The sequence below is a fragment of the Eptatretus burgeri genome, chromosome 2 (genome assembly GCF_056783735.1).
Source record: "Eptatretus burgeri isolate ZD-2024b chromosome 2, Ebu_testis_v1, whole genome shotgun sequence".
In the NCBI taxonomy this organism is placed as follows: Eukaryota; Metazoa; Chordata; class Myxini; order Myxiniformes; family Myxinidae; genus Eptatretus; species Eptatretus burgeri.
Window position 1 is genome coordinate 7,891,088 of NC_140962.1, and position 25,104 is coordinate 7,916,191.

At 41.0% G+C, this 25,104-nt stretch overlaps 1 protein-coding gene across 2 annotated transcripts in view; it reads right to left on the reverse strand.

Moving 5' to 3' along the window:
- VPS54 (VPS54 subunit of GARP complex) overlaps window positions 1–25,104 on the reverse strand; it is a 72,959-nt gene that overhangs the window by 41,096 nt on the left and 6,759 nt on the right. For both annotated transcript variants that reach the window (XR_015052844.1, XM_085862039.1), the window contains exons 2-9: window positions 23,527–23,688; window positions 19,208–19,434; window positions 18,172–18,256; window positions 13,378–13,412; window positions 10,021–10,152; window positions 8,395–8,780; window positions 4,013–4,139; window positions 1,205–1,312 (exon numbers count right to left, since the gene is read on the reverse strand). Coding sequence is in view for 1 of the 2 variants with exons in the window: in XM_085862039.1 (XP_085718165.1) it covers window positions 1,205–1,312; window positions 4,013–4,139; window positions 8,395–8,780; window positions 10,021–10,152; window positions 13,378–13,412; window positions 18,172–18,256; window positions 19,208–19,434; window positions 23,527–23,680 (1,254 nt within the window). In the remaining variant the exon portion in view is untranslated. The remainder of the gene's footprint in view (window positions 1–1,204; window positions 1,313–4,012; window positions 4,140–8,394; window positions 8,781–10,020; window positions 10,153–13,377; window positions 13,413–18,171; window positions 18,257–19,207; window positions 19,435–23,526; window positions 23,689–25,104) is intronic.

Consider the following 25,104-nt stretch of genomic DNA (forward strand, 5'->3'; position numbering starts at 1 on the left):
GACAGGTCGAGTGGCAGTAAGAAAGCCATTGCTAAGATGGCAAAATAATAAGAAAAAAAAGGGGCTTGCCTGGGCCATGAAGCACCGCCAGTGGACTACTGAAAACTGGAAGAAGGTCTTATGGACCGATGAATCAAAATTTGAAATCTTCGGTTCATCACGCAGTGTTTTTGTAGGCCGTCGAGTAGGCGAAAGGATGGTTCCTCAGTGTGTGACACCAACTGTCAAACATGGAGGAGGAAGCGTGATCATCTGGGGCTCTTTTGCTGGATCCAGAGTCGGTGACTTGCACAGAGTGACTGGCACCCTGAACCAAAACGGCTATCACAGCATTCTGCAGCGCCATGCAATACCCTCTGGTCTATGCCGAGTTGGTCAGGGTTTCGTCCTACAGCAAGAGAACGAATCAAAACATACCTCCAGGCTATGTCAGAACTACCTTAGAAGAAAAGAACAAGACGGTAGGCTTCAAATCATGGAATGGCCAACACAGTCTCCAGACTTAAACCCCATAGAGCTGGTTTGGGATGAACTGGACAGAAGGGTGAAAGCAAAGCAACCTACAAGGGCAACACATTTGTGGGAACTTCTGCAACAGTGTTGGGAAGAACTTTCCGAACAATATTTGATTTCCGTTGTAGACAGAATGCCACGAGTATGTTCGGCTGTTATATCTGCAAAAGGTGGCGACTTTGATGAGTCAAAAATTTAAATTAAATTTTGTTCAACAAAACGATTCCATGATTTCTTTTTTTATCTGCAAATGTTTATGTGTTCTATGCTTTAATTTCAGAGCACATTGAAACATTAAACTGCTTAAATTTCAGTAAAAACTAGAAAAATGGTGGTGTTCTAAAACTTTTGACCGGTCGTGGATATATATATATATATATACATATATATATATATATATATATATATATATATATATATATATATATATTTTATTTTTTTTTTTTTTTTTTTTTTTTAATTTGTTTTAAACACCTCGTGATGTCTTCAAAGTCATGCGCAATCCTGCAATCACAAACTACCCAAACACACAACCATTACGTCCTTCAGCAACCCCACAAATACAACACCGCCATGCATTTAATATATGCACAAACACAATGCCACAATACCTTAAATAACCAAACAAAATCAGAATCTGCACTAAAAAAAAATAAGTCACGACTTTACCATCCACATAATTGCTATCTACCTGCTTGATGGTGTTGCGAATGGCAGCGACAATCTTGTCCTCATAAATGTCGAGAAAATCAAGACGCTGCTGCCTGAGTAGGCCGAAAACAAGACAAGCAAGCCGCTCCTGTGGAACAAAAATAGTGTTGGGGATGCACTTTCAACATGCGACGATGATTTAAAACAGGGAAATAGTTGACATGCTCTTTCTGAAACCAGCGAGGTCAGTCGATCAAAAACAGTACCGTACGTGCATCGTCAGATTCCCAATCGAGTCATACACTCTTGATGTGATCAGAATTGTTGGAAAATCCCAAAAAGAAATACCAGCAGTGAGACATCAGCATGCCATTTACCAGTCTTCCTGTGAGAATTTACATTTCATCAAATCCCCTCTGGTGCAAAATAAAACCTTGTTACCCCCACCACCGAAGGTGAAGGAGGTTATGTTTTCACCCCCCTTCCTGTCTGTTTGTTTGTGTAATTACTGGAAAGGATATCTCAAAAAGTTGTGGACACTGATCCGGATGAAATGTTATGGACAGGTTCAGTGTGTGACAAGGACGAATTGATTCGATTTTGGTGAAGATCCGAATCCGGATCTGGATACGATAATTATTTAATTTTTAAAGTGATTCTTCACCATTGAAAGATCGGGCCAAAAACGTTATTGTCCTGTATAGCATGATATTTCAAAAATGTATTGGGCCCGATATGTTTTCGTGGATCGGGCATTACGTGGTGGAAGCATGCGCTCTACCGAGTCCCCTTCTAGTTGCTTTTGAATTTAGATTCAAAGTGTAATATTTAAGTAAAATTTCCAAATGTTACCAGAATCATCACTGAAACCATTGATTAAACCTTTCACTTTTACACCCATTTAAATAATTGCATCCTTCACAACCCAACGTCCTCCTCCATCTCCAAATTAAAATATCAACTGGATACGAAGTAAAAAAAAGTGGAAATCTGGAGTTTGGTGGAAGATTTGCTGTTTTTGACCACATCCACTGAAAACATGCCGTGTATTTCGACACAGAGTCGAGACTCATGGAGGAGCTATAACATAGAACGGATCAGGACGTGAGAGAACAAAACACAACAGCAGGGTTGAAGGACAAAATATAGAAAGACTTCAAAGATAAAGTATGTGAGGAAGAATGAGGACTTTAACCGGGGGGGGGGGGGCAGAAAAGATCATGGCCTTGAATGGAGAATGAACCGAGATGCTGGTGAATAGATGTCATGAAAACCTGAAGGGAAGAATGTGATTGAAGAGAATGTGGAAATTGATTCCACAGGTGGAGGAAAAGAGGAACGATTGAGTGGAGGTGAGCAGTGGTTCTGATTCTGGGAGTTTCATGAGGAGTGGGTTATTGACAGACCTTGTGCGTCCTGCAGAAACCTGGAGGGGTGGGGGAGGGGAGGTACAAAGCACAGAAAGAGCAGAAGGTGCAACACCAGAAAGGAGGTGATAGAAGACAGAGCTTCATCACATGAGATTTCCAATAATCTTGAAGGCCATGGTTTCAATGGCATAAAGCTGAGCAAGGTGCGAGGTGGGGGCACCAGCCCAAAGAGAGCAGTACTCTATTAATCTGCAGATGAAGGCCTTCTAGGTGGATAAGAGTTCAGGTATGCCAAGGAAGGACTTTGCATGACGGAGGATTCCCAGTCAGTGACCGGCTTTGGAAGCCAACATGGAAGAGTGGTTTGACAAAGAAAGATCATGGCTGACGGTGAGGCTCAAAAGTTTGAGTAGCTGAACCTTTTCCAAAGTGTTGTTAAGATTTTCCAAAGGAAAGTGGATGGGAGAGTTTGCCAGATGGTCCTTTCGGAGAGAAATAGTCAGTGTGAGATTTGTCAGGATTGAAAGACATATTCCAAGTGTTTGACCAGCTTGTGATTTTTCTCAAGGTCTGAAGAGAGAAAAGAGGTTGCTTCCTGCCTATGCTGAAGACTCCACCCTCAACCATGACATCCCCCATTCTTCACAAACAGATACAGAGGATTTTCCAGAGTCAGAGAGATCACAGATGAAGATTAGGAATAGGACTGGGCCCAGAACACTGCCTTGTGGCACTCCATCTTTGACAAGGATAGGAAGTGAAAGGATCTCGTTGAGAGCCACACATTGGCTGCGAGAATGGAGCAAGTCAGTGAGTCAAGTGTAGAGTCGGCTTTGGATGCTCGAAGCAGACAGTTTGGAGAGCAAGATTGTATTGATTATGTTAGGAAATTAGGTTTAGAATATGAGAGGTGGAAGGCAGGAGGGTGGTTGTGGATAAATGTATATATTTGTGTCTGGGTGTATTTACGATCGGTTCTGGCTCGTCCACAAGTTTCGTTCATTGCTATGAGCATTGAGGTTATTATTACAGTATTTTGTGTGCAGCCTATGGCTGCTAATTCCATCATTCCTCATAGAATGGCTGTGCCACTGATGCAGTGCCCCACGTTTCCAGTAAGCTGGTACTCATTTTGCCAACCTCAGAAAGTTGACAGGTTGAGTTAACCTACCTGGTGTTATTTAGCAGCACGGCAGGGGCTTAAACTCGAGACCCAACTATCTTAAGCCAACCACATTGACCGTTAAACTAACACGAGGATTATGCACGAGGCTGAAAGTATGTCTTTTTATGAAAACAATTCCCGCCTATGGGCGTTTCAATGTTTTCTACCCTGTGTTGCGGGGGGGGTGAGGGTGGGGGGAGGGGGTTGTGGGGAGAAGTAAAGTGCCAATTTTGATATTGGTTCATCGTATTTCCAATCATCAATTGCCTAAGAAATATGAATAAAGCAAAACAAGGATGCAAGTGAACTCCACCTCATCCAAGGTGATGGCACCATCTTCCTGTGGACGAGAGAGGTCTGCCATGGCATACTCTCCAATATCAGCCAGCATCATTTTGTCAATAAGCCGTTCAAGCTCACACAACTGAGATCCCAGATGTCTGAAAAGTGAAGCCAAATCCAGTTAGAAATAAAAACATCCTTTGCACATTATTCGGGAAAGAGAAATAAGTTACAGAAGCAAAATTCTGTCATGTAAGCAACACTGTCCTGTATATGCATGAAATGCTTTCAGCTTAGTGTGTGGCAATCTATATATTTCAGTATATACAAGGTGTCCCAAAAAAATACACAACTTTTCATCTGCAAAGAGGATGGTCATAACATATATTTTTTTTAAAGATATATGGCTGGATAGAAAGCCGAAAGGTTGAAGTTTATTGTACCAATGTCAAAATTTCCACCAAAATTTAAATTTTAGTATGGAATCGTCGTTTTCTTTTAGACCACATGTTCGAAGTAGGCTCCACGTTGTCCGATCACTGCCTGCAAACGTGTTGTCATGTTCTCCATCACTTTGGGAAACGTTTCCTGAGGAATGTTCTGGATTTCTCGGTGGATGTTTTCCTTCAGCTGATCAAGAGTCTGAAGCCGAGGGTTTCCATAGATCCTGTCCTTGAGATACCCCCACAAGAAGAAGTCTGGAGGAGTAAGGTCAGGGGAATACGGTGGCCACTCAACGTTTTCGTAGAGGGAGATAAAGCGGCCCTCAAAATGTTGGTTGAGAAAACGCCTTGTTTCCCTGGCTGTATGGGGCAGTGCCCCATCCTGCTGGAACCACTGGGTTCTCATCTGGACAAGGTTGTTTCTCCTACAGACCTGAGTACGTAGCTCAGGCAGATAGAATTCCTGAATCATTTCGCGATAGTTCCTCTGGTTTACCGTGCAAGTGCGTCCCTGGTCATCTTCAAAGAAGTATGGACCAATTATCCCATACCAACCAACCGCCACCCACATGGTGACTGAGAACAGATCGAGGCACCAGTTGAGTTGATGCATTACCAGGATTTTCAGTTCCCCAGTACCGAAGGTTTTGCTTGTTTACCTCCCCGGACAAGTGAGCATGGCATTCGTCAGTCATGTGAAGTTTTTTGAGGAAGTCTGCATCTTCCTCCAACTTTCCTGAGAACCAATTTGCAAAGTCTAGACGTTTGCGTGTCTGTTGATCAGTAAGCACCGTTTCCGTTTGAATTTTGTATGGAAAGGCATGAATGTCTTGGCGAAGGATCCTCTGAACTTATGTTTATTATGAATGTTTGTCTCGGCAGAAAGCTGTCGAATAGATTTTTTTGGACTCTGAACGACCGCCTGTCTCACCATTTCCACAATTTCTTCACTACGACCTGTCCTCTTCTGACCACTGTGACCCTTGTGAAGGTCACAGATGGTTCCCACATTGGTAAACTTTGCGATGGTGCACTTTATTGTCCGAAAGTTTGGTGCATGTGGACACCGAACAACAACAAGTGGACACCGAAATGTCTCGAGTATAGACGTTGCACCTGTATGACACTTTTCGTCTGGTGCCAAAGTTCAACAATTTTCGTCCGTTGTTGTACGGTCAGTCTTGGCATTTTTCTGGCGCTTGCTTGGTATCTAAATAAACTTGAGGATCTCTGCAACAAGAAATGAAGCATTAGTGACAAAATTACTGCTTTTTCGGATCAAACGAAGCATTTTAAGAGTTGTATTTTTTTTGGGACACCCGATAGACACACGAGCGTGGATCAGCTCGCAACGCTCGCCTCACCACACATCGGGACAGTGAGACAAACACCACCAGCTTTATTAAAATCACTTCACCACTACATTATTAAAAACACCTCACTGCCACGTCATTATAAACACCTCAACACCACGTCATTAAAAACACCTCACTTCCACATCATTAAAAACACCTCAACACATCATTAAAAACACCTCAACGCCACCGCAATAAAAACAACTCAACGCCACGTCATTAAAAAACACCTCAACACGTCATAAAAACACCACAACACCATGTCATTAAAAACACCTTCGACGTCATTAAAAACACCTCAACACCATGTCATTAAAAACACCTCAACGCCACATCATTAAAAACACCTCACTTCCACATCATTAAAAACACCTCAACACGTCATTAAAAACACCTCAACGCCACATCATTAAAAACACCTCACTTCCACATCATTAAAAAACACCTCAACACATCATTAAAAACACCTCAACGCCACCGCAATAAAAACAACTCAACGCCACGTCATTAAAAAACACCTCAACACGTCATAAAAACACCAAAACACCATGTCATTAAAAACACCTTCGACGTCATTAAAAACACCTCAACGCCATGTCATTAAAAACACCTCAACGCCACATCATTAAAAACACCTCACTTCCACATCATTCAAAACACCTCACTTCCACATCATTCAAAACACCTCAACACGTCATTAAAAACACCTCAACACGTCAATAAAAACACCTTCGACGTCATTAAAAACACCTCAACACGTCATTAAAAACACCTCAACGCCATGTCATTAAAAACACCTCAACACCAGGACATTAAAAACACCTCAACGCCACCGCAATAAAAACAACTCAACGCCACGTCATTAAAAAAACACCTCAACACGTCATTAAAAACACCTTCGACGTCATTAAAAACACCTCAACACGTCATTAAAAACACCTTAACGCCATGTCATTAAAAACACCTCAACACATCATTAAAAACACCTCAACGCCACCGCAATAAAAACAACTCAACGCCACGTCATTAAAAAACACCTCATAAAAACACCACGTCATTAAAAACACCTTCGACGTCATTAAAGACACCTCGACACCACATCATTAAAAACACCTCATTTCCACATCATTAAAAACACCTCAACACGTCATTAAAAACACCTCAACGCCATGTCATTAAAAACACCTCAACGCCACGTCATTAAAAACACCTCAACGCCATGTCATTAAAAACACCTCAACGCCATGTCATTAAAAACACCTCAACGCCAGGACATTAAAAACACCTCAACGCCAGGACATTAAAAACACCTCAACGCCACCGCAATAAAAACAACTCAACTCCACGTCATTAAAAAACACCTCAACACGTCATAAAAACACCACAACACCATGTCATTAAAAACACCTTCGACGTCATTAAAAACACGTCAACGCCATGTCATTAAAAACACCTCAACGCCACGTCATTAAAAACACCTCAATCCTCTGGAAGATTCATGGTCTTCGTGGGGTGCCACCAAAACTGATCAATCTGATGTCTGAACAATACTCTGGTACTGAGAGTGCTGTGAGATGTGGTGGTACCATCTCTGACTTATTTCCAGTTGTGAATAGAGTTTGTCAGGGGTGTGTACTGGCCCCCACACATTTCAGCCCTTGCTTCAAAATGAGTGTGGTTCGATTTTTCATCACAACAAAAGTGAGAGAAAACTGTTACATCAAAATACTGTACTACTTAACTCGACCGTTCTTGCTCGATCAACAATTTATCAATAAATACCATGAACCAATTATTATTGCCGAGTCTCTCTTCGAGGCATCTCCCCGATTGTTATGAACACCCGGTATATAATTGTTGATGCTCTACACTTTCCATCTTGGGCTCATACATGTATGGCTTAATTGACTTTACATCATCGACGATAGAATAATCATCATAAGATTATACCTTGGAAAACACTTCCTCAGATTCACTTCCTGAAGTCAACAACTTTGAAACAAGTCATGCTGCCATTTCTTAGCACATTCACTGAAACTGTGCATCAACAATGAAAGCTTAGGAAATTCTCGGGCCGGATCACAGCATTAGTAAATGCACAACAGTATAACCCTAACAGCGGCACAACAACAATTGCAGCACTGAAACAATCATTCCAGGATGATGCCACACGGATTATGCAATCACCTAGGGTTCTGTCCAGAATTTTTAGGGGCAGTACCGGCCAGATTTAATTATTCAATTTAACAGCTCAAAAAAAAAAAAATCATTGAAACAAAAAAGCTGGTTCAGTTCTTGGTATATTATACAATTGATTATAAATACTGTAATACCAAAAAAGATTTTACATGAACTTGTATTGCACTGGACCTTTAAATTAACGCCTCCACTTGGAGTCTTGGGAGTTCATATCCGGCATACTCGCGTCGCCCGTTAGGAAGACCGAGTCCATTACAATATATATGCCATTGTTAAAAATAGTAAATTAATGAGATTTAGTCCAAATTTAAGAAAATTGAATTGAAAAAACAACCTCATCTCAGAAATGCATGATGACCTCAAAACAAATAAAGGAAGAAACCTTAAACTTGGGAAACTAAACACCTACAGCATACCTGAAACAATGTACACCCCGCAATTCCTGCTGCAGTGCTTCTTGCGTCGTGGCGATGAGGTCAAGTGCTGCAGCATACTCTGCCGTTGACAATAGCAGCTGTACCGTCGGCTGAGTTTCCCGCACAGCTGCCGCAAGCTCCAATTTTCCTAGTACTCGCCCGGCATTACAACGCGTGCACCACAATCGCAACGCTTTAAGGCCTCCGTGGGATAATGTCGCCGAGGCCCCCGCCGCTCTTTCACGAGCAGCTCGTGCCGCAGCCGCGGCACCAGCCAACTGGGCCTGCACCTCACGCTGTGATGCCACTGCTTGGAAGAAAGCGTCTGAGCGGCGAGAAATCTCGCGAGCCAGGTTCACCTCAACCACGTCAAGGTAGTGACTCAGCTGTGGAGAAAAGGAGAATTTACCAAGTTTTTTTCCACCCTTGAAACACCGGTTTCACTTTTCATCAAATCACAAAATCATATAAATGATTGCAGGTTTTTTTCTGAGCATCTAACATTGTCCCTCTTCCGATCGATAAGGGGCCAGCTTCATTTTTTTCATTTTACTGGCTATATTGCACATTGCTTTGGCTTTTCCAATTGGAAAAGTTTTTTTGTAATCTCCATTTGCGGGTTTCAGAAGATGGAACCGAGTCCTCCCAGGACTCGAAGTATCCGACTCCATTTTGGTAAAGGATCACACCTTTCATGGACCAAGGTGTGAAGGTTTGTTCTCATATTTTTATTCCAAGGGTTCTTTTCAGTATCATCACTGAACCCCAAATAGCCTCCAATCCTAGTTCCTTTAAAATAATAGTTCACAGGGTAGTTTTAAGATCTCAGTGAGGTTGTTCTATATTAATCCCATTGCTCCAACTATCACTTGCACAATGTTGGTACTCTTCACTTCATTTTTCAGATCCTGGTACTTGGTCATTTTTCTAACTTCCATATTATAATTAGACCAAAGTTGCTGGGTACTGCACGTCAATTACAATGCTGTCTTTTCCTTTTTGTATCTGATTACCATGTTTGGTCATAATGCTTTGTTTTCTATGTTTACACTCTATGGGATGGTCAGGTTGGACGTGAACACTTTGTCCACATTTTTAGCAATTGCTTTTGGTTTTTCTGAAACCAGGATATTGAAGTTTTTGCACATGTGCCAGTGGATTACTTATTCAACTTAACACCTCAAGTATACATTGTCGAGTGCAGGAATGTGTGTGTTCAACACACACACACACACACACACACACACACACACACACACACACACACACACACACACACACACACACACACACACACACACACACACGGCCAACCATTATTGAAAGAAAGATGTCGGGATGGTTTCACATGATCATTTCTCACGACCATCTCTACCTTGTTAACGTACTTTTTGGAGAAACATCCCTACATCCATTCAAGTTTAAAAAAAGTTTTTATTATTTGTTTCTTTACTTCTTTTAAGAACATATATAATATATATGCATTATTTGGTGTTTCGGTATCTTCACATATTCACGACTTCACATACAGAGTTACTTCTTGAATGCTGAATACAAATTATAAAACACGTTGAAAGGCCAAAAATGTGATAATTAATCGAAGCTTGACAAGGTTGAGGTACCGACCTTCTCTTGTAGCAGGCGAGAAGAGGTGCCATCTTGGGGGTTAGATCCAGGACGTGGGCCTGCAGACGTCCATGGAATAACAGTGTTGAATGTCGCAGGATCTTCCATTGCAAAATCTGGTTTCATAAAGAGCTGGGTCCAGAAACAAACACAGGATTTGACTCAACAGTAAAATTTACCTGAGCTTTGCATATTTTGAATCAAAATGACCATAAACAGAATAAATTTTCTCATTCATGGGAATTACTGAATTGAACAAAAGTTTTACATTTCACACCATCCCAATTTAGAAACAAAGGGGAAATACCCCCAGGTGCTCATCTGGTAGCGGCTGGATAAGATAACCAGAAAACCACTGGAAGGCATTGATGACCTACAAAATATGTAACGGAGAAAAAAGTAAATACCTATGGAATATATTTTTTTTTAATGGTGTGAACAAACTTTAGGACATCACAGGTTATAAAGGTTGTGGTCAAGTATCATCGGAATTGTGTGTGTAGTTTCTGAGAAAAGAGGAAATACGTATTTTGGGGTTCAACCCCCCCCCCCACTGCACCCATAGACCCCATTTTTTTTTTTTTACGGTGTGACCAATCTTTGGGACATCATAGGTGATGAAGGTTGTGGTCAAGTTTAATCAGAAGTACATGTGTAGTTTTGAGTGCACTATGTAACAGAGTAACTACATGTGTAGTAACTACATGTGTAGTTCTGAGAAGAAAAGAAATTACCCCCCCCCACCGTAAACTCAGTCCGTTTAATAACCTTCAACACCCATGATGTACCAATTTTGTTCATGACATTAGAAAAATTGGGCTCTGAAGGGGTGTAAGGGGGGTTTGCCCCCCAAAATATGTCTTTGCTTTCTTCTCCAAAACTACAAACACAATTTCAATGAAACTTGAACACAACCTTCATCACCCATGATGTACCAAAGTTTGTTCACGGCATTAAAAAAATTCCAAGTCTGAGTAAGTTTACTGGGGGGGGGGTTGCCCCCCAAATATGTATTTGCTTTCTTCTCTGAAACTACACACACAATTTTGATGAAACCCCACCACAACCTTCATCACCCGTAATGAACCAAAGCTTGGTCACACCATTAAAAAAATTTGGGTATCAGGAAGACGATGGGGGGGGGGGTTCTTTCACCCCAAAAGAGGTATTTGCTTTCTTCTCTGAAACTACACACACAATTCCATTGAAACTTCACCACAACCTTCAACACCCATGATGCACCGATGTTTATTCATGACATTAGAAAAAAAACAATCAGGATCGAAGAGGGTGTTCAGGGGGTTGCGCCCCAAAATATGCATTTGCTTTCTTCTCTGAAACTACACACACAATTTTGATGAAACTTGACCACAACCTTCATCACCTGTGATATACTAGAAATTGATCACACCATTAAAAAAACTTGGGGTCTGTGGGGGTGGGGGGAGTTGCCCCCCAAAATATGTATTTGCTTTCTTCTCTGAAACTACACACACAATTTGGATGAAACTTGACCACAACCTTCAACACCCATGATGTATAATCAGACATACTGTTTGATAGGGCGATATATTAGTTATATGAATAAAATTGGATTGTTGAAAAAAAAATTATTAAATAAAGCAAGCGTTTTCTCATTCTAATCGATATGAGAGACGGAATTGAATGAGACTCAGCATTATTAGTAGTGAAGATGAAGGAGTAAGTTTTTGTTTTAATGTAAATTGAAACCGGCCCATCTATTCTCACCTTACTCAACTATATTACACTGTTTGCAGATTGGGCTTGATTTGTGGCATCCCCTACAGGACAAATGTTGCCAGCCGGACGCACACAGGCAGGCAGGGACGGCCGAACGCAAGGACTGATGGATGGATGCAGGCATGCTGAGATCGAGCTCCTTTTATATCATCGATGAATCCTCCCTCATTGCAAGATGAAGTATATTTCCTTACGTTTTACAAGCCAAATGATGAAAGCAAACTCAAATGCATCAAAGCAATCACAAATTAAAAAAAAGAATTGTGAGGCAAGTCAAAATATTTTGTTTTTCTGCACTAACATTCCAAACAAGTCAACAAGCTTGTGAATAATCAGTAAATGAAGGAATCACCATGATCCTTTTGTGCAGTGAGCAAAGTTTCTGAACATCATTTTAAAATTCTCAAAATTGTACCGTTAGCTGAATGAATGCTCGTCTCATGATGCTGTAACCCACAAGTTGAAGTCATATTCAGTTCTCAACGCCAGCGAAATCGGCAGATGCAGCCTCTGTGACATTGTGCTCAGATTTTTATTCTCACGAAGCAAAAGAACCGATTGGCTATTTTGTGGAAGAGCCAAGTAGTTTGAAGACATTGTGGTGAACCAAGTACAGGGATCACGATTTAAAACGCACACAAACATGGCGTAAACAGTGGCCTTTGCTCTCACAATCACAAGTGATCACATCTGCCAAAATGATCCCTCCTTCTCTACCCCACCCCTTGTGGAGGACGTCGAGAGCAAAGTTAGGTTTTGTGTCAGCAGATTTCTTTAATTGCTCAATTAAGAAAAAAGGCCCCAAAAGATTGGAAGACAGAAAATAATAATACCATTCCTTTCGTGCCGTTAAGGAACATAGGGCTGCCGAGGCAGTTTCATTGACAAGGAGTGCAGTCCTGGACGGGTCGCTACTCCGACGCAGGTTATTAGCCCAGTACACTGGTATTCATTTTGCCGATGTCAGAAGGATGGCAGGCTGAGGCAACCCAACCTGGTGTTAATCCCAAGCCAGGCACCTTAATCGCAAAGCAAACACCAAGCTATAGAAGACAGCAAATGCAGCAGCATTATTTAAGAAAGGAAGCAGGAGGGATTTGCAGACCAGCAAGTTTATTTTCAACAGTAGGAAAATTATTTTGAACTACAATTACTTAATGAGACAACATTTAGCAAGGAATACGTTTAAGACCCGACAGGATGGTACAGAAGAAACACATTTGCCTATGAGCTGTCTTGTGTGGGTTTGAGTCTCAAAAGAAACTCTCGGATTGGTGCAAGTGGGCAGGGAGTTGAGTCGGACATCTCTCAGGTAGACGTTAAGTTATGGACACAACTGATATTATTAATTGGTCATGGACGTTGGTTGAAGATCTCTGTCTTTTGTTGAAGAGTACGGGGGTTCTCGTCGACACCCTGGCCAAATTCCAGCCGAAATCCAGGCGAATATCAGGCGCGGCAAGCGAGCTCGTGAAAGAATTGGGACAACTTTATATGCCCTATGAGCCCACAACCCCATACTATGAGACAAGGCATGTGAGAACAAAAATATGATTTTAATAGTTTCATGTGTTGTACAACGATATTGTCACTGACCTTGGGAACCTGTTGCAATTCCATTTTCATTTTGTCTACAAAAAGAAAAGAAAAGAAAAGAAAAAAGAAAGACATCGCACGAATGTATACGTGTAGGCCTATGCACAATATCAAGAAGTCGGTAGACCTCTTATGTAGGGATGGCCAAGACACTCCATTGGCTCAATATGACAAATCGTCAACAACAACAAACTACCAAGATAGAACTTATAAACCTATAAATTACCTACCAGTCATCTGTGGATAATTCCCCATCCAATAACACCAATTAAACTTTGGGACATCATCGCTGAACAATAAAAATGAGGGCCCAAAAGTGCCTGTTTGTCATTCTTCTTATTCTATCCTGACAGCCCAGCTCAAAATTGGTTTAAGCTACGAACTTGCTTTAAACACCAATAGACTGTATTTTATAGCAGGAAGGTGCGAACTGATCAAAATTTTAATAGGTTCCATGAAAAGTATGCAAAACTGCATTCCTTTGTATAGGAATAGGAAGGGAACAGGGAGGGGATGACTGACAATCAGCCCGATCGGGGCGAGGATGCTCGACACATTTGCCCAAGGGTCAATCACACCTTCATGGCTGTGGTTAACAGTGGAATATTATCAGCCGTGTCTGTACAGGGCAGACATGGGGCCAATCAACAGCAACACATATATTTCTACAAGCCGGTAGGCGACATGGGTGGTCGCTATATAATTGCATACTAGTCATACAGTTTTTGACGGATCGGGCTGAAAATTTGACAAAGAGGTTGATTATAGTGCGCATAAAAGCGCGGAAGCCGGTTTTTGATTTTTGAAAAAAAACAATATTAAAAACATTTTTCGGATTTTTTCAAAAATTTAAAAGTCTCGTTGCTAGGCAACGGTGGCGTCCATAGCAACAGTGCTCAAAAGCATACAACTAGATCCTGGTATGAACCTACCAGTCAAGTTTCATTAAAATCGGTTGACTCCTCTGGCCTCCAGAGCTGTCCGTGACATACAAACAGACCGACGGAAAAGCTGAGAATAGTGGTAGTCGAGCGACCACCCAATAAAGTACGTACTATTTGGAATGTTAAATAGTCTATAAAGTATGTACAGTACCAATACAATGTGAGCACATTGATAAAGTTTGTACTGCAACATTTGTAAATCAGCAGGAGAACATCTTTATCCTTACTATAATTCACAGACTGGTGTTTGTGTGTTTGTCACGCTACTCCTCCTACAGTTCCGGGCAGATTACATCCAGACTTACTACATCGAATCAGCATGACCCCAATTAATATATAGGGGTGTTTTATCTTTGCTGGTGGTCTTGAGGGGTGGGAGGGTGGGGGATGCAAATTCTCGATGTGAGTGTGTATCGTGTCGTGCCGCCTCCAGGTAGGGGTACAACTCTCCATCATTTACGGTGCAGTTTTCCTGTCCCCACATTTTCCAGTGCAGTGAGGTGTTTTGAATGATAAGCAGTAGGTATGATTTTGTTCTTGCATGAAACCCTAGGTATTTTTTTTTGCCAATACAGAGCTGTCAGTTGCCTATACACTGCCTAAATAAAGGTACGAGTCAGAAGAACGTGTTGCAAGCTTGGAACAAGATCGCCCGTCGGGCAGGTACTTTACTAGTGTATATATATATATATATATATATATATATATATATATATATATATATATATATATATATATATATATATATATATATATATATATATATATATATATATATATAAAGCTCAGTTCATGTCTGCATGTCACAGGATGTCTATCAATTACGTGCCCTTTGGGTGTCAGTTGCACACCAACTGCATGTACATCTATTAATTACATACTATTGGAATGTACCTTTTAAACCTATCAACCCTTTAGACTGCTGAGACCCCTTCGACTTTTAAAGACCCTTTGTGATGGCCAAGACCCTTAAGACCCCCAAAACTGCAAAGACCCTTTGAAACCAAGAACACTCCAAAGACGTCCAAGACGTCTAACACCCCTTAAGATCCCGAAGATGCTCAAGACCATTTGGACCCCTTCAACCAAAGAGAACCCAAAGACCCTTAATACCCAAAATACCCTTAGGACCCTTGAAGATCCTTAAGCCCCAGAAGATTCTTTAAAAGCCCAAAGACACTTAATACCTTTAAGACAATTGACCCTGAAGACCATTTAAGACCCTTAAGACCCCCCAATACCCTTAATACCCAAAAGACCAATAAGATCCCTAACACCCTTGAGACCCCTCAGACCCTTAAGACCCACAAGCTCAACACCCTTTTTACCTTTAATACATTTAGACCAATAGAACCTTAAGACCTTTACACCCAAGTCCCTTTAGACCTTTTAAGTGCACACCACTCAAGCATCCACAGCCTTCTTACAAAATACAGACGATACTTCTTTTTAGCAAGTAATGCGCAAACTCTGCACACCCAGGTGGTGTATGCTCTGCAAGTAGTGAATAAAAGTGATCTTGTCACATACTCTTGGCAAAACACTTTAGAACCAGAAATTACCATGACATCAATTTTATTGTTTAATGAGCTTCAGCAAGCATTGTACTCCACTTCAAATTCCCCTTCTGTACCCATATCGTTTTCACTTTAAAAGGGGGGGAGGGGTGGCAGTGTGGTGGGGAGACTGCTCATGCTTAATCTAACATAAATCATAATAATAATAATAATAATAATAATGATAATAATAAAAATAATAATAATAAAAAAACTGTGCAATAGCAATGAAATTCTCCAGCATGTAAAAACAAAAAAAAGGAGTAAATAAATAAGGAATAAATTTTTTTATGCAAAAGGATGTAGGGATGTTCCTCCAAAAAGTATGTAAACAAGGTGGAGATGGTGACAAGAAATAATCATGGAAACCATCCCTACATCATTCTTTCAACAATGGTTGTCCCTGCACAAGACACTAACTGTGTATGTGTGTTCATATTGAACACACAAACTGACTGAGACACACACACACACACACACTTAGTGTCTTGTGCAGGAACAAACCATTGTTGAAAGAATGATGTAGGGATGGTTTCACATGATTATTACCAAAATTTTCAGTTTCACCAAAATTATTTCCAAAAGTTTTGGTTTCACCAAAATTCACGTAAATGTTTGTTCTCTGCCCACAGGAAACCAGGAGGAAATATCAAGTTGCTAATATAATCAGCAATATAAATGTCTGATTAAACAAGTTCGTATTGCGAACATACCCCGTGGGAGTTCATTCGTACAACTCTCAGATGAGCGATAGCACGGACGTCAGATTGTTTTGAAATTTGGTAAGATTTTCATCGCATCAGTAAAATAAACCAGAACACCTCACAAGAGTGAGGCTAGTTTCATATCATCATTTGCGACTTAATTTTGCGATGGGCATCACCCAGTGCATTTAATATATATATATATATATATATATATATATATATATATATATATATATATATATATATATATACATATATATATACATACATACATATATATATACATACATACATATATATATATATACATATATATATATATATATATATATATATATATATATATATATATATATATATATTTATATATATATATATATATATATATATATATATATATATATATATATATATATATATATTTTTTTTTTTTTTTAAATAACAATTGAAAGAAAATAGGCCGAAAGGGCCGCTTCTCGGCCCAAAGGGCCGGAATCACACTTTGGGCTCAGTTAATGCCTGGGGAATGGTCTCTAGAATATACCTGTCAAGTTTGGTTCGATTAAGTCCACTAATAACCGAGAAATAACAATTTTAAGAAAATGGGCCAAAAGGGCTGGAATCACACTTTGGGCTCAGTTAATGCCTGTGAATATGTGTCAAGTATATGCCTGCCAATTTTCATCGAATTCTGTTTTCGAATAATGGAGAAATAGATGTTCAAATGAACTGAACACAAGAAAAGAGAGAATGCGAGCGGTGCTAAGACCCCGTGGAGTCTTCCACCCCACGGGGTAAATATGATGATTCTAACTTTTACAAAGAGTTTGTATTGAAAAATTTGGGGGGAAATTTTAGCTGCCAGCTTTTGTCATGGCAGTTACTGCTGCCATCAGATGGATGTGAACCCACCACCTCTGGGATACCATTTACAGTATTATTACCAATAACACTGTGGTGCACAAAGGTTAATTAATGTAGGATAGTCAGAGACCGACTTTGGTGGCCCGCCAAGTTGTATTTTGTGATGTTCAAATAATAATCAACAGGTCACATAATCATTGTTATTATGAGTAATGTTTGAGGTTTCAAGATATGGCCAAGAAATAAGATATGACATTTGTGAATAATACGTCATCAGCCAAAACCCCCCATTTAGGGAGATTCTGGGTGATGTTGCCTGAGGGTATTGAAGAGTTAACCAAATGTAGAGTGACATAAAATATCAACTAAACAAGGCAGGGAAGGCAAATGACTCTTCCTGAAAGTGATCAACAAGATGGATGAGCTTTCACTGACGATACAATTGAGACTTTGTAATTCTGCTGATAATGGCTTAGTTTCCAGACGTTTGGATTCCACATCCCTCATGTTATCTGTGTTGAAGTCACAAAATTTGGCAAACTGGTAAAATGTCTTCACCACGAGGTCACCGCTGTATTCAGATCGCAATCGTCCTATTTTGATATGATGAATGGGATAGGATTGGGGAGGCAGTTGGGTAGGTTTATGACTTGAGGATGATGATACCATGTGCCTCCGATAGTGATCAGAATACTTGTTGCTATATGGGTTTCGTGCTCTTACCATGAGACAATGAGGCTACATCCAGAGTTAGATCATTGCCCTTGGGGGGGCAGATCCGCTTGCTCTTTTCATGAAGATGATGGCGCTGGGATGGCACAGAAGAAGAAAAAAAATATATACTAATCATTGCATATTGTCACGATGTGCATGAAGATCAGAAACTTCATATTCAAGTGCTGTAATGAAGACGCACAGTACAATGCCTTCTGATAAATTTTGATTAATTAAAACGTCCCCTTGTTTAACACAGAATAATACAAACCATCATATGCAGCCCGAGAATCAGAGGAAATGATATCATAACACCAATTTCAATAAAACTTAGCAGAGTTAATCTTGAGATTATCTTTCTCATATACAGTAGACCTGTACACTCTGAGACTCCACATTACAAGAAAGGTACTTTCATGTCTAGATACTTGCAATGATTTTGATAACTTTACACCATTACGTTTTCATAAAAATAACAATATAATAATGTTCCTTTATAAGGAACTTTTATGCAGGAGGTGGCCATGAAGCTAATCAAAGCCTACACTTATGGTTGTTTGTCCATGCTTCATCTTTGTTAATTGCTAAGCGTCAAGCAAGGAAGCAGCACGTACCATTTTAAAAAGTTTTTGGTAGGACTCAGCTGGGGTTCGAACCGCAGAACTCAAAAACTCAGAGTGGACCCTCTAACGATTACCCCCCCCCCCCCCGGGTCTGTTTAGTACAAGCAGTTGCATTATGAATTGGAAATTCAGCTTGACAAAAATTTAAATTCAGGAAATTCAGCATTAAGGTTTCTTTTAGTCAAAACTTGCTGCTCTTACAAAAGGTGATCTCAAGACTGTCCATGAAAGGAATTTAAGGAGTTTCACATTGTAATGAATGGTGCATGATCACCATGGATGGTGAAACATTTCACCATTTTTACTTCCCAACCACACAACAAAATTTTAACCTCAATCGACAAACCTTGCTCTGTTTAAAATATGTTCCAATGCACAAATGATTCTGAGAACTAGCAATATACTTGAGTTTTGGAACCAACCTTGGCAATGACTTGCAGGTATGTTTGAAAGTGGTCATGGGAGATTGCAGGTAGGCGGACTGATGGAACCACTGGGCAGTTGATGAACTCTGGTCCCCATGTTTTGGTGAAAAAGTCTGTCTCACGTCTTGGCCTCCGTGGGTCATTGAGCACTGCTGGCAAGTTTACCTGTGAGTTGTAAATTGTCCACTTGAACCCATCTGTGAGCAGGGATGGAGTTTCTCGGCCTGCAAACAGAAAAAGGAAATTATCAAAATCGAAAACCAAAGAGATGGGGGTTTTTTTGGGGGGGGGGTGGGGGGAAGGGGTTTAAGATCTCCGACCATCAATTCAGATTATGACCCAGCCACTTAATTTTTGATGTGCTCTGCTTCTTTCACAACTGTGGATCTCAAGCAAGAAGTCAGGGCTGTGTCTGGACATATCTCAGATATTCAACACAGTCTGGCACCCTGATCTGCTTGCTAGGCTTTCTTCCTATCAAAGGCCATATTCTTTCCTGGATTGATAACTTGATCCAATCATGGAGTCAACACACAGCTCTCAATGGAATCCTCTCATTACCTTCGCAAACTTTGTTGCGAAGGTTATGTTTTGATCGCTGTGTATTTATTTATTTATTTGTGAATATGTGTATGTGTTTGTTATTCGTATAACTCCAAAAGTATTGAACTGAATCGCAGCAAATTCGGTGGGATGGTTGGTTATTATCCGAGGACCATTTGGTTAGATTTTGGGAGCGATCGGGTCAAAGGTCAAGGTCAAGGTCATGAAAAGGTCAAAATCGTCTTTTTACCATAGCGCGGTCAATTTGTATCCAATTTGCATGCAATTAATGCCAAAATGTTCAGAATTCAATGCCCCATCTTGTGATATGTGACGTGACACAATGCCGTAATAACCCTTATTAGCGGTTGGGAGTCAAAGGTCGGGGGGTGTCACGACATTGCAAAATGTGCGGTTTTAGTCATAACACGGTCAATTCTTATCCGATTTGCATGAAACCAACATCAAAATGTTGACTGTTCTGTTCCCCAGGCTCTAATACCAATTACAAAATTAAGAGTACAAAAGGTCAAGGTCATGAAAAGGTCAAAATCGTCATTTTGCCATAATGCAGTCGATTTTTATCCAATTTGCATGCAACCAATGCCAAAATGTTGTGAATTCAATGCCCAATCTTGTGATATACAATATGACACAGGAAAATTTAATGTTTTTAAGCTATCATAACACATATGAGATGGCAGATGTGGTATGGGATTAAATACCCTCACAATCAACGGTTTCTGGGGGGGGGGGAGGCAAAATGTAGCGTTGACGAAGGTATGCGCTACACTGAGTGCACGTTCTAGTTTCATCATTCGGTAGATGTTAGAGTACCCTAGTGCAATATATTGGGCCAAATCCTGTTCCTGGGATACAGTAATGACATATCCCATGCTCTGGAAAACCCTCTTTTTTTCTTCGCAGATGACCACATTATATAATTTCACATCCCCCTGACATTCCGGCAGCAGTGGATTCCCTCTCTACTGAACTGGAAAGGATCAGATGCAAGTCTTACTTGGAATATGCTTTTCAATCGTGGCAAATGTCACATTATCTCCAGAAGGATCGTCCAATGAACCCACTTGTCTGCATCAACCACCAACCACTGAAAGTTCAGTCACTTAAACACATCGGCCTCTATTTCAGCTACAGCCTCGTCTGGGCAGACCATACATCAAAACTAGCTTCCGAAGACAGCCGCTGACTAGTCCTTCCTTGGTAAGCCCAGATTTCAGCCTATAAAACCTTTGGCCCAAGATCAAGACTGCTATCCCTTGTAGGTTGGTGCCTCCGCTTCAAACCTGTCTCTCCTGGATGCTTCCGAATCTAAAACTCTCACCATCACAAAAAAGCATGCTTCTCTCACAAAAAGCAAATGCACAAGGCCTGCTGCTCTCTCATCACAGAGAATATGGTGGCATCTCTTTTCGACCACCTCTCATGTGCTGCTCTCTCTGCTCTTACTTCCTTTTGTCACTAACCAGTCCCTCCAGGTTGCACCCGTTCTTAAAGAAACCCCTTTCTCGAAGCTCTCTGCTCACCACCACTCCTTTGCTCTTCTTTCATCATGCTCGTGGAACCTTCAAACTCCATTAAATAGTTCTTTAAAAAAATATTGTTGCGAATTTGGAAAGCTATCACACTCAACATTCAGGTTCCTATAGAGTAGTTATCTCGGTAAGTATGTGTTTTATAGATAGCCCTTTCCCCTAGTCTAACGGGTATTTAAATGTTCCTGCGCTGCGGTTTGTTATAATGGTTGGGTTTCCCTTTTATTCGGGGTTGCACCACCGCCAGCGCCGCCGGGTCGCCGGCGACCGCATCGCCCTCGCCTGGATTCGCACCTCCGCCTGGCCGGTCACGGGGTTTTTCCGCTCGATTTGGCGGGTGGGAGGGAGTGCGAGGGCGCATGCGCAGAAGGGCGTCTGTCTGTAAAGAGACAGAGCTCTGAGGAGTTCGTTCGACGGTGCGCAAAAAGGAGTCCATGAGTTCATTCATTCTACACCATGGGATCGGCGCGTTGAAAGTTCGTCCTGTTGAGTGATCAGCGTGGTCTGCGTGCATGCTGAGGGTTCATCTTGCTGGGCTCGTCTTGGTGGTCGCCATCTTGGTCGTCGTTCTCTTCCTCCTCCGCGGATCGAACCGCTCGAAGACCGCACGAAGCGGGCAGGTCCGAGACAGGCCCTGGATTTCAGCTCGCCTGTCCCTCCGAGCTGAAAGTCCTATTAAAGGCATTTGCCACCATCTCTGTCTGCATGTGCGTGTGTCTGTTTGTGGTGCCAGTCTGGTGAAGTAGAATTGTTGTTAAGTGCCTGTATATACTTGCATAATAAATAGACATCGGCTGTAGGCATTTTGCTCGTGTAACCCTAACCCTAACCCTAACCCTAACAGCTTGGTCCGCTCGAAGTATAACCTCCCAGTATCTCTGTCTGCACGAATAATTAGGTACATCGACAATTCGGCGATCGACCCTGTAGCGCGTGGACAGAGGGATTGGCTGGTTTATGGTGTGTTAAAAACACTCGTAGTTGGGTTTCGGCATTGATCCGGAAGCTACGACTAGATTGCGGCTGCAATTGGGCTAAGGCGGTCGTCCGCACGCCAAACTTTCATTCAAACATTTCATTTTTCAAACAAAACGCCAAGGGCATTTCCTAAGGAGGAATTTCCTCCTCCTCATGGATGCCAACGTATGGGGACTGTCCTTGCTCTTATTCTTTTATTTGCTGAATGTCAAGCTAGGAAGCAGCATGTACCCAAGTACCATTAAAAAAGAAAAAGTCTTCAGTATGACTCAGCAGCGGTTTGAACTGCTGAGACTCGGAGCGGATGGTCTAACCATTACACCAATGAATCTGGTCAATTTCCTTAATCCCAATTTTACCTTCAAGGCTTCATGTTGGAAGTAGTGTATTACCAACCCAGGTCATACTCTATCCTTATCCTCCTTAACCACCGCAACCATTTTTTTCAGGCAACTATGTTCCCTTCCATTCTCTGTCTCTGTTTCCCTCCACCCCCCCCCTCCACCCTCCGATTTGTTGAAAGACTTTGTACAATGGTAAAATACCCAGTCTTTGAAATGTGGTTTGCCCAAGAAAGATCATGGCTGATTGTGAGACCCAGCAGATTGAATGACTGAACTTCCTCAAGATGGTTAAGAACATAGATAGGAGGGTTTTCTAGATGGTCCTTTTGGAGAAAGATAGTGAGTGGGTGAGATTTGTCAAGATTGAAAGATAGATTGCTCTTCCTTCGTCCTTTACAATGGTGATGCACCATTTATTGTCGCCTCCCACATGTTCTGTTCTCATTGACCTTTCACCCTCCATGTGGAACTTTTAGTGTCGGTTTTTTGCCCTTTGTCTACTTTTATCTGTCTGCTCCGTTGACATAGCTCCCTCCATCTTCTAGTTTTTCCAAGAGCCGAGAACAGTGTACATTTTATTTACTTAATATAAAGAACACCATTCACCTTGATATAAACCATTCGCCTCTCTTCATTGCATTGCATTCAAGGCCTTCATACTGTCAATGGATGGCATCAACACTGTTGGGTATAAGGTGCAAAATTTGATGCCTCTGCTGGCAGGTGAACAGAAACACAAATGTAATTTCGTTTAAAAAAAAAAAAATCAAATTGGTCAAGTGTTTGGGATGTAAAACAGAGAATAACTGCACATTAACACAACAGCAAAAAACACAGGTGTCCATATAGTACAAGCAATACAGCATTAATAGCGAAGGCTCAATAATTATCAAACCTTGTGCATGAACAGAACTAAGATCTTCCGGACAAACGTCTGGCAGAACACGCAATGGAGGCGGCTTGCTGGCTGCCGATTGGGAGCCTATGTGGCTCCCGTCCTCCTTGCCTGGCCTGGAGAATGCAGTGGCCAGAGGTTGCCTGTGGGCCATGTCAGCTTCTGAAGGTCAGGGCAAAGCAAACAGAGCAAAAATAAATCAATAAATATGTACAAATAATATCAATAACCCCTAAATGAAGTGATGATAATTTATCAGCTGATTTTTGCAAGTACGTAGCACACACAGACATAAGCAACATGTGTGAGATCGAAAGAATAGTGCAGCAATAAATCATGCGCCAAGTGAGAGCAGTTGTTCTGCATACAAAGCATTTTAATGGGGCTGCAAATAGAAACTCACCGTGATGCACAGGTGTCTGCTAAATAATAAATAAATAAATAAAATTAATTAATTATCATGATGAAAACACATGGTTGAGTCAAAAAGTAGACTTTTTGCTTCCCCTCCTACAAAATAGGATAAATGTAAATACATTATGGTCGACTCCAGCACAAGGCAAATAGCATTGAAAAAAAAAATCAGAACAATTGGAACAGAGTTAATGTCAACAAAGGCACGTGTGCCGTCACACTAAATCATTTTCAAACTCGTTATTTATGACACACCATCATTCATTAGCTATTGGGATAGAGTAATATGATAAGGTACACAAATAAAAAGGGTGTAAAGGGAGGTGTCTGGGGGGGTGAAAGAAGAAAAAGAAAAAAAAAATCGAGAAAAGGAAGGGAATAAAGACATAACAAGAAATGAGAACATAGTAGTTGTAGAAAGGCCAAGAAAAAAAAAGGACATTGGAATATGTGAATAAATGGAGGAGGAGTGGGAATGTATGGGATGCACAAGGAGAGGGGGTTGGCGAGGGTCAAAAATGCCAATATCCTGTGTAGTAAAAGGTAGATGGCCAAATGCAATCAAATAAATGGACGCATACTCATTGTTTAGATTGATTAATTATCCAACAGGATGGTGCCAAGGCAGCGCACTCACATTTGAGCCGTCTCACCGGGGGAGCCAATATCCTGCGTAGTAAAAGGTAGACGGCCAAATGCAATCAAATAAATGGACGCATACTCATTGTTTAGATTGATTATCCAACAGGATGGTGCCAAGGCAGCACACTCACATTTGAGCAGTCTCTAACCCCATGCTTCCCACCTAAAAGAAAGTTGAAATATGGCAAAAAGTTCCACCAGGAAAGACCCAATATCAAATTTTGAGTAATTTGTTGATTTTTTTTAACCATTTTGACCCCGTTGACATTAAGTCCCCACCCCCCTTGGACATGAACCAAGAATGAATTTTTTTTTTTTTTAATCGTTACGCATTTCATGTGTCCACCAATGTTGATTGCATATACAAAGTTTAATTAAAAAGTGCTTTAGAATGTACCTGTAATTTCATTTTTTGTATTTGACCTTTTGACCCCATCCCAGGGGAGCAGGGACAAAAATGAAACTGCTCTCACACCTTGCCGTGTGGTAATCGTAACTTCCAAGTTTGGTGAATTTCTGCAC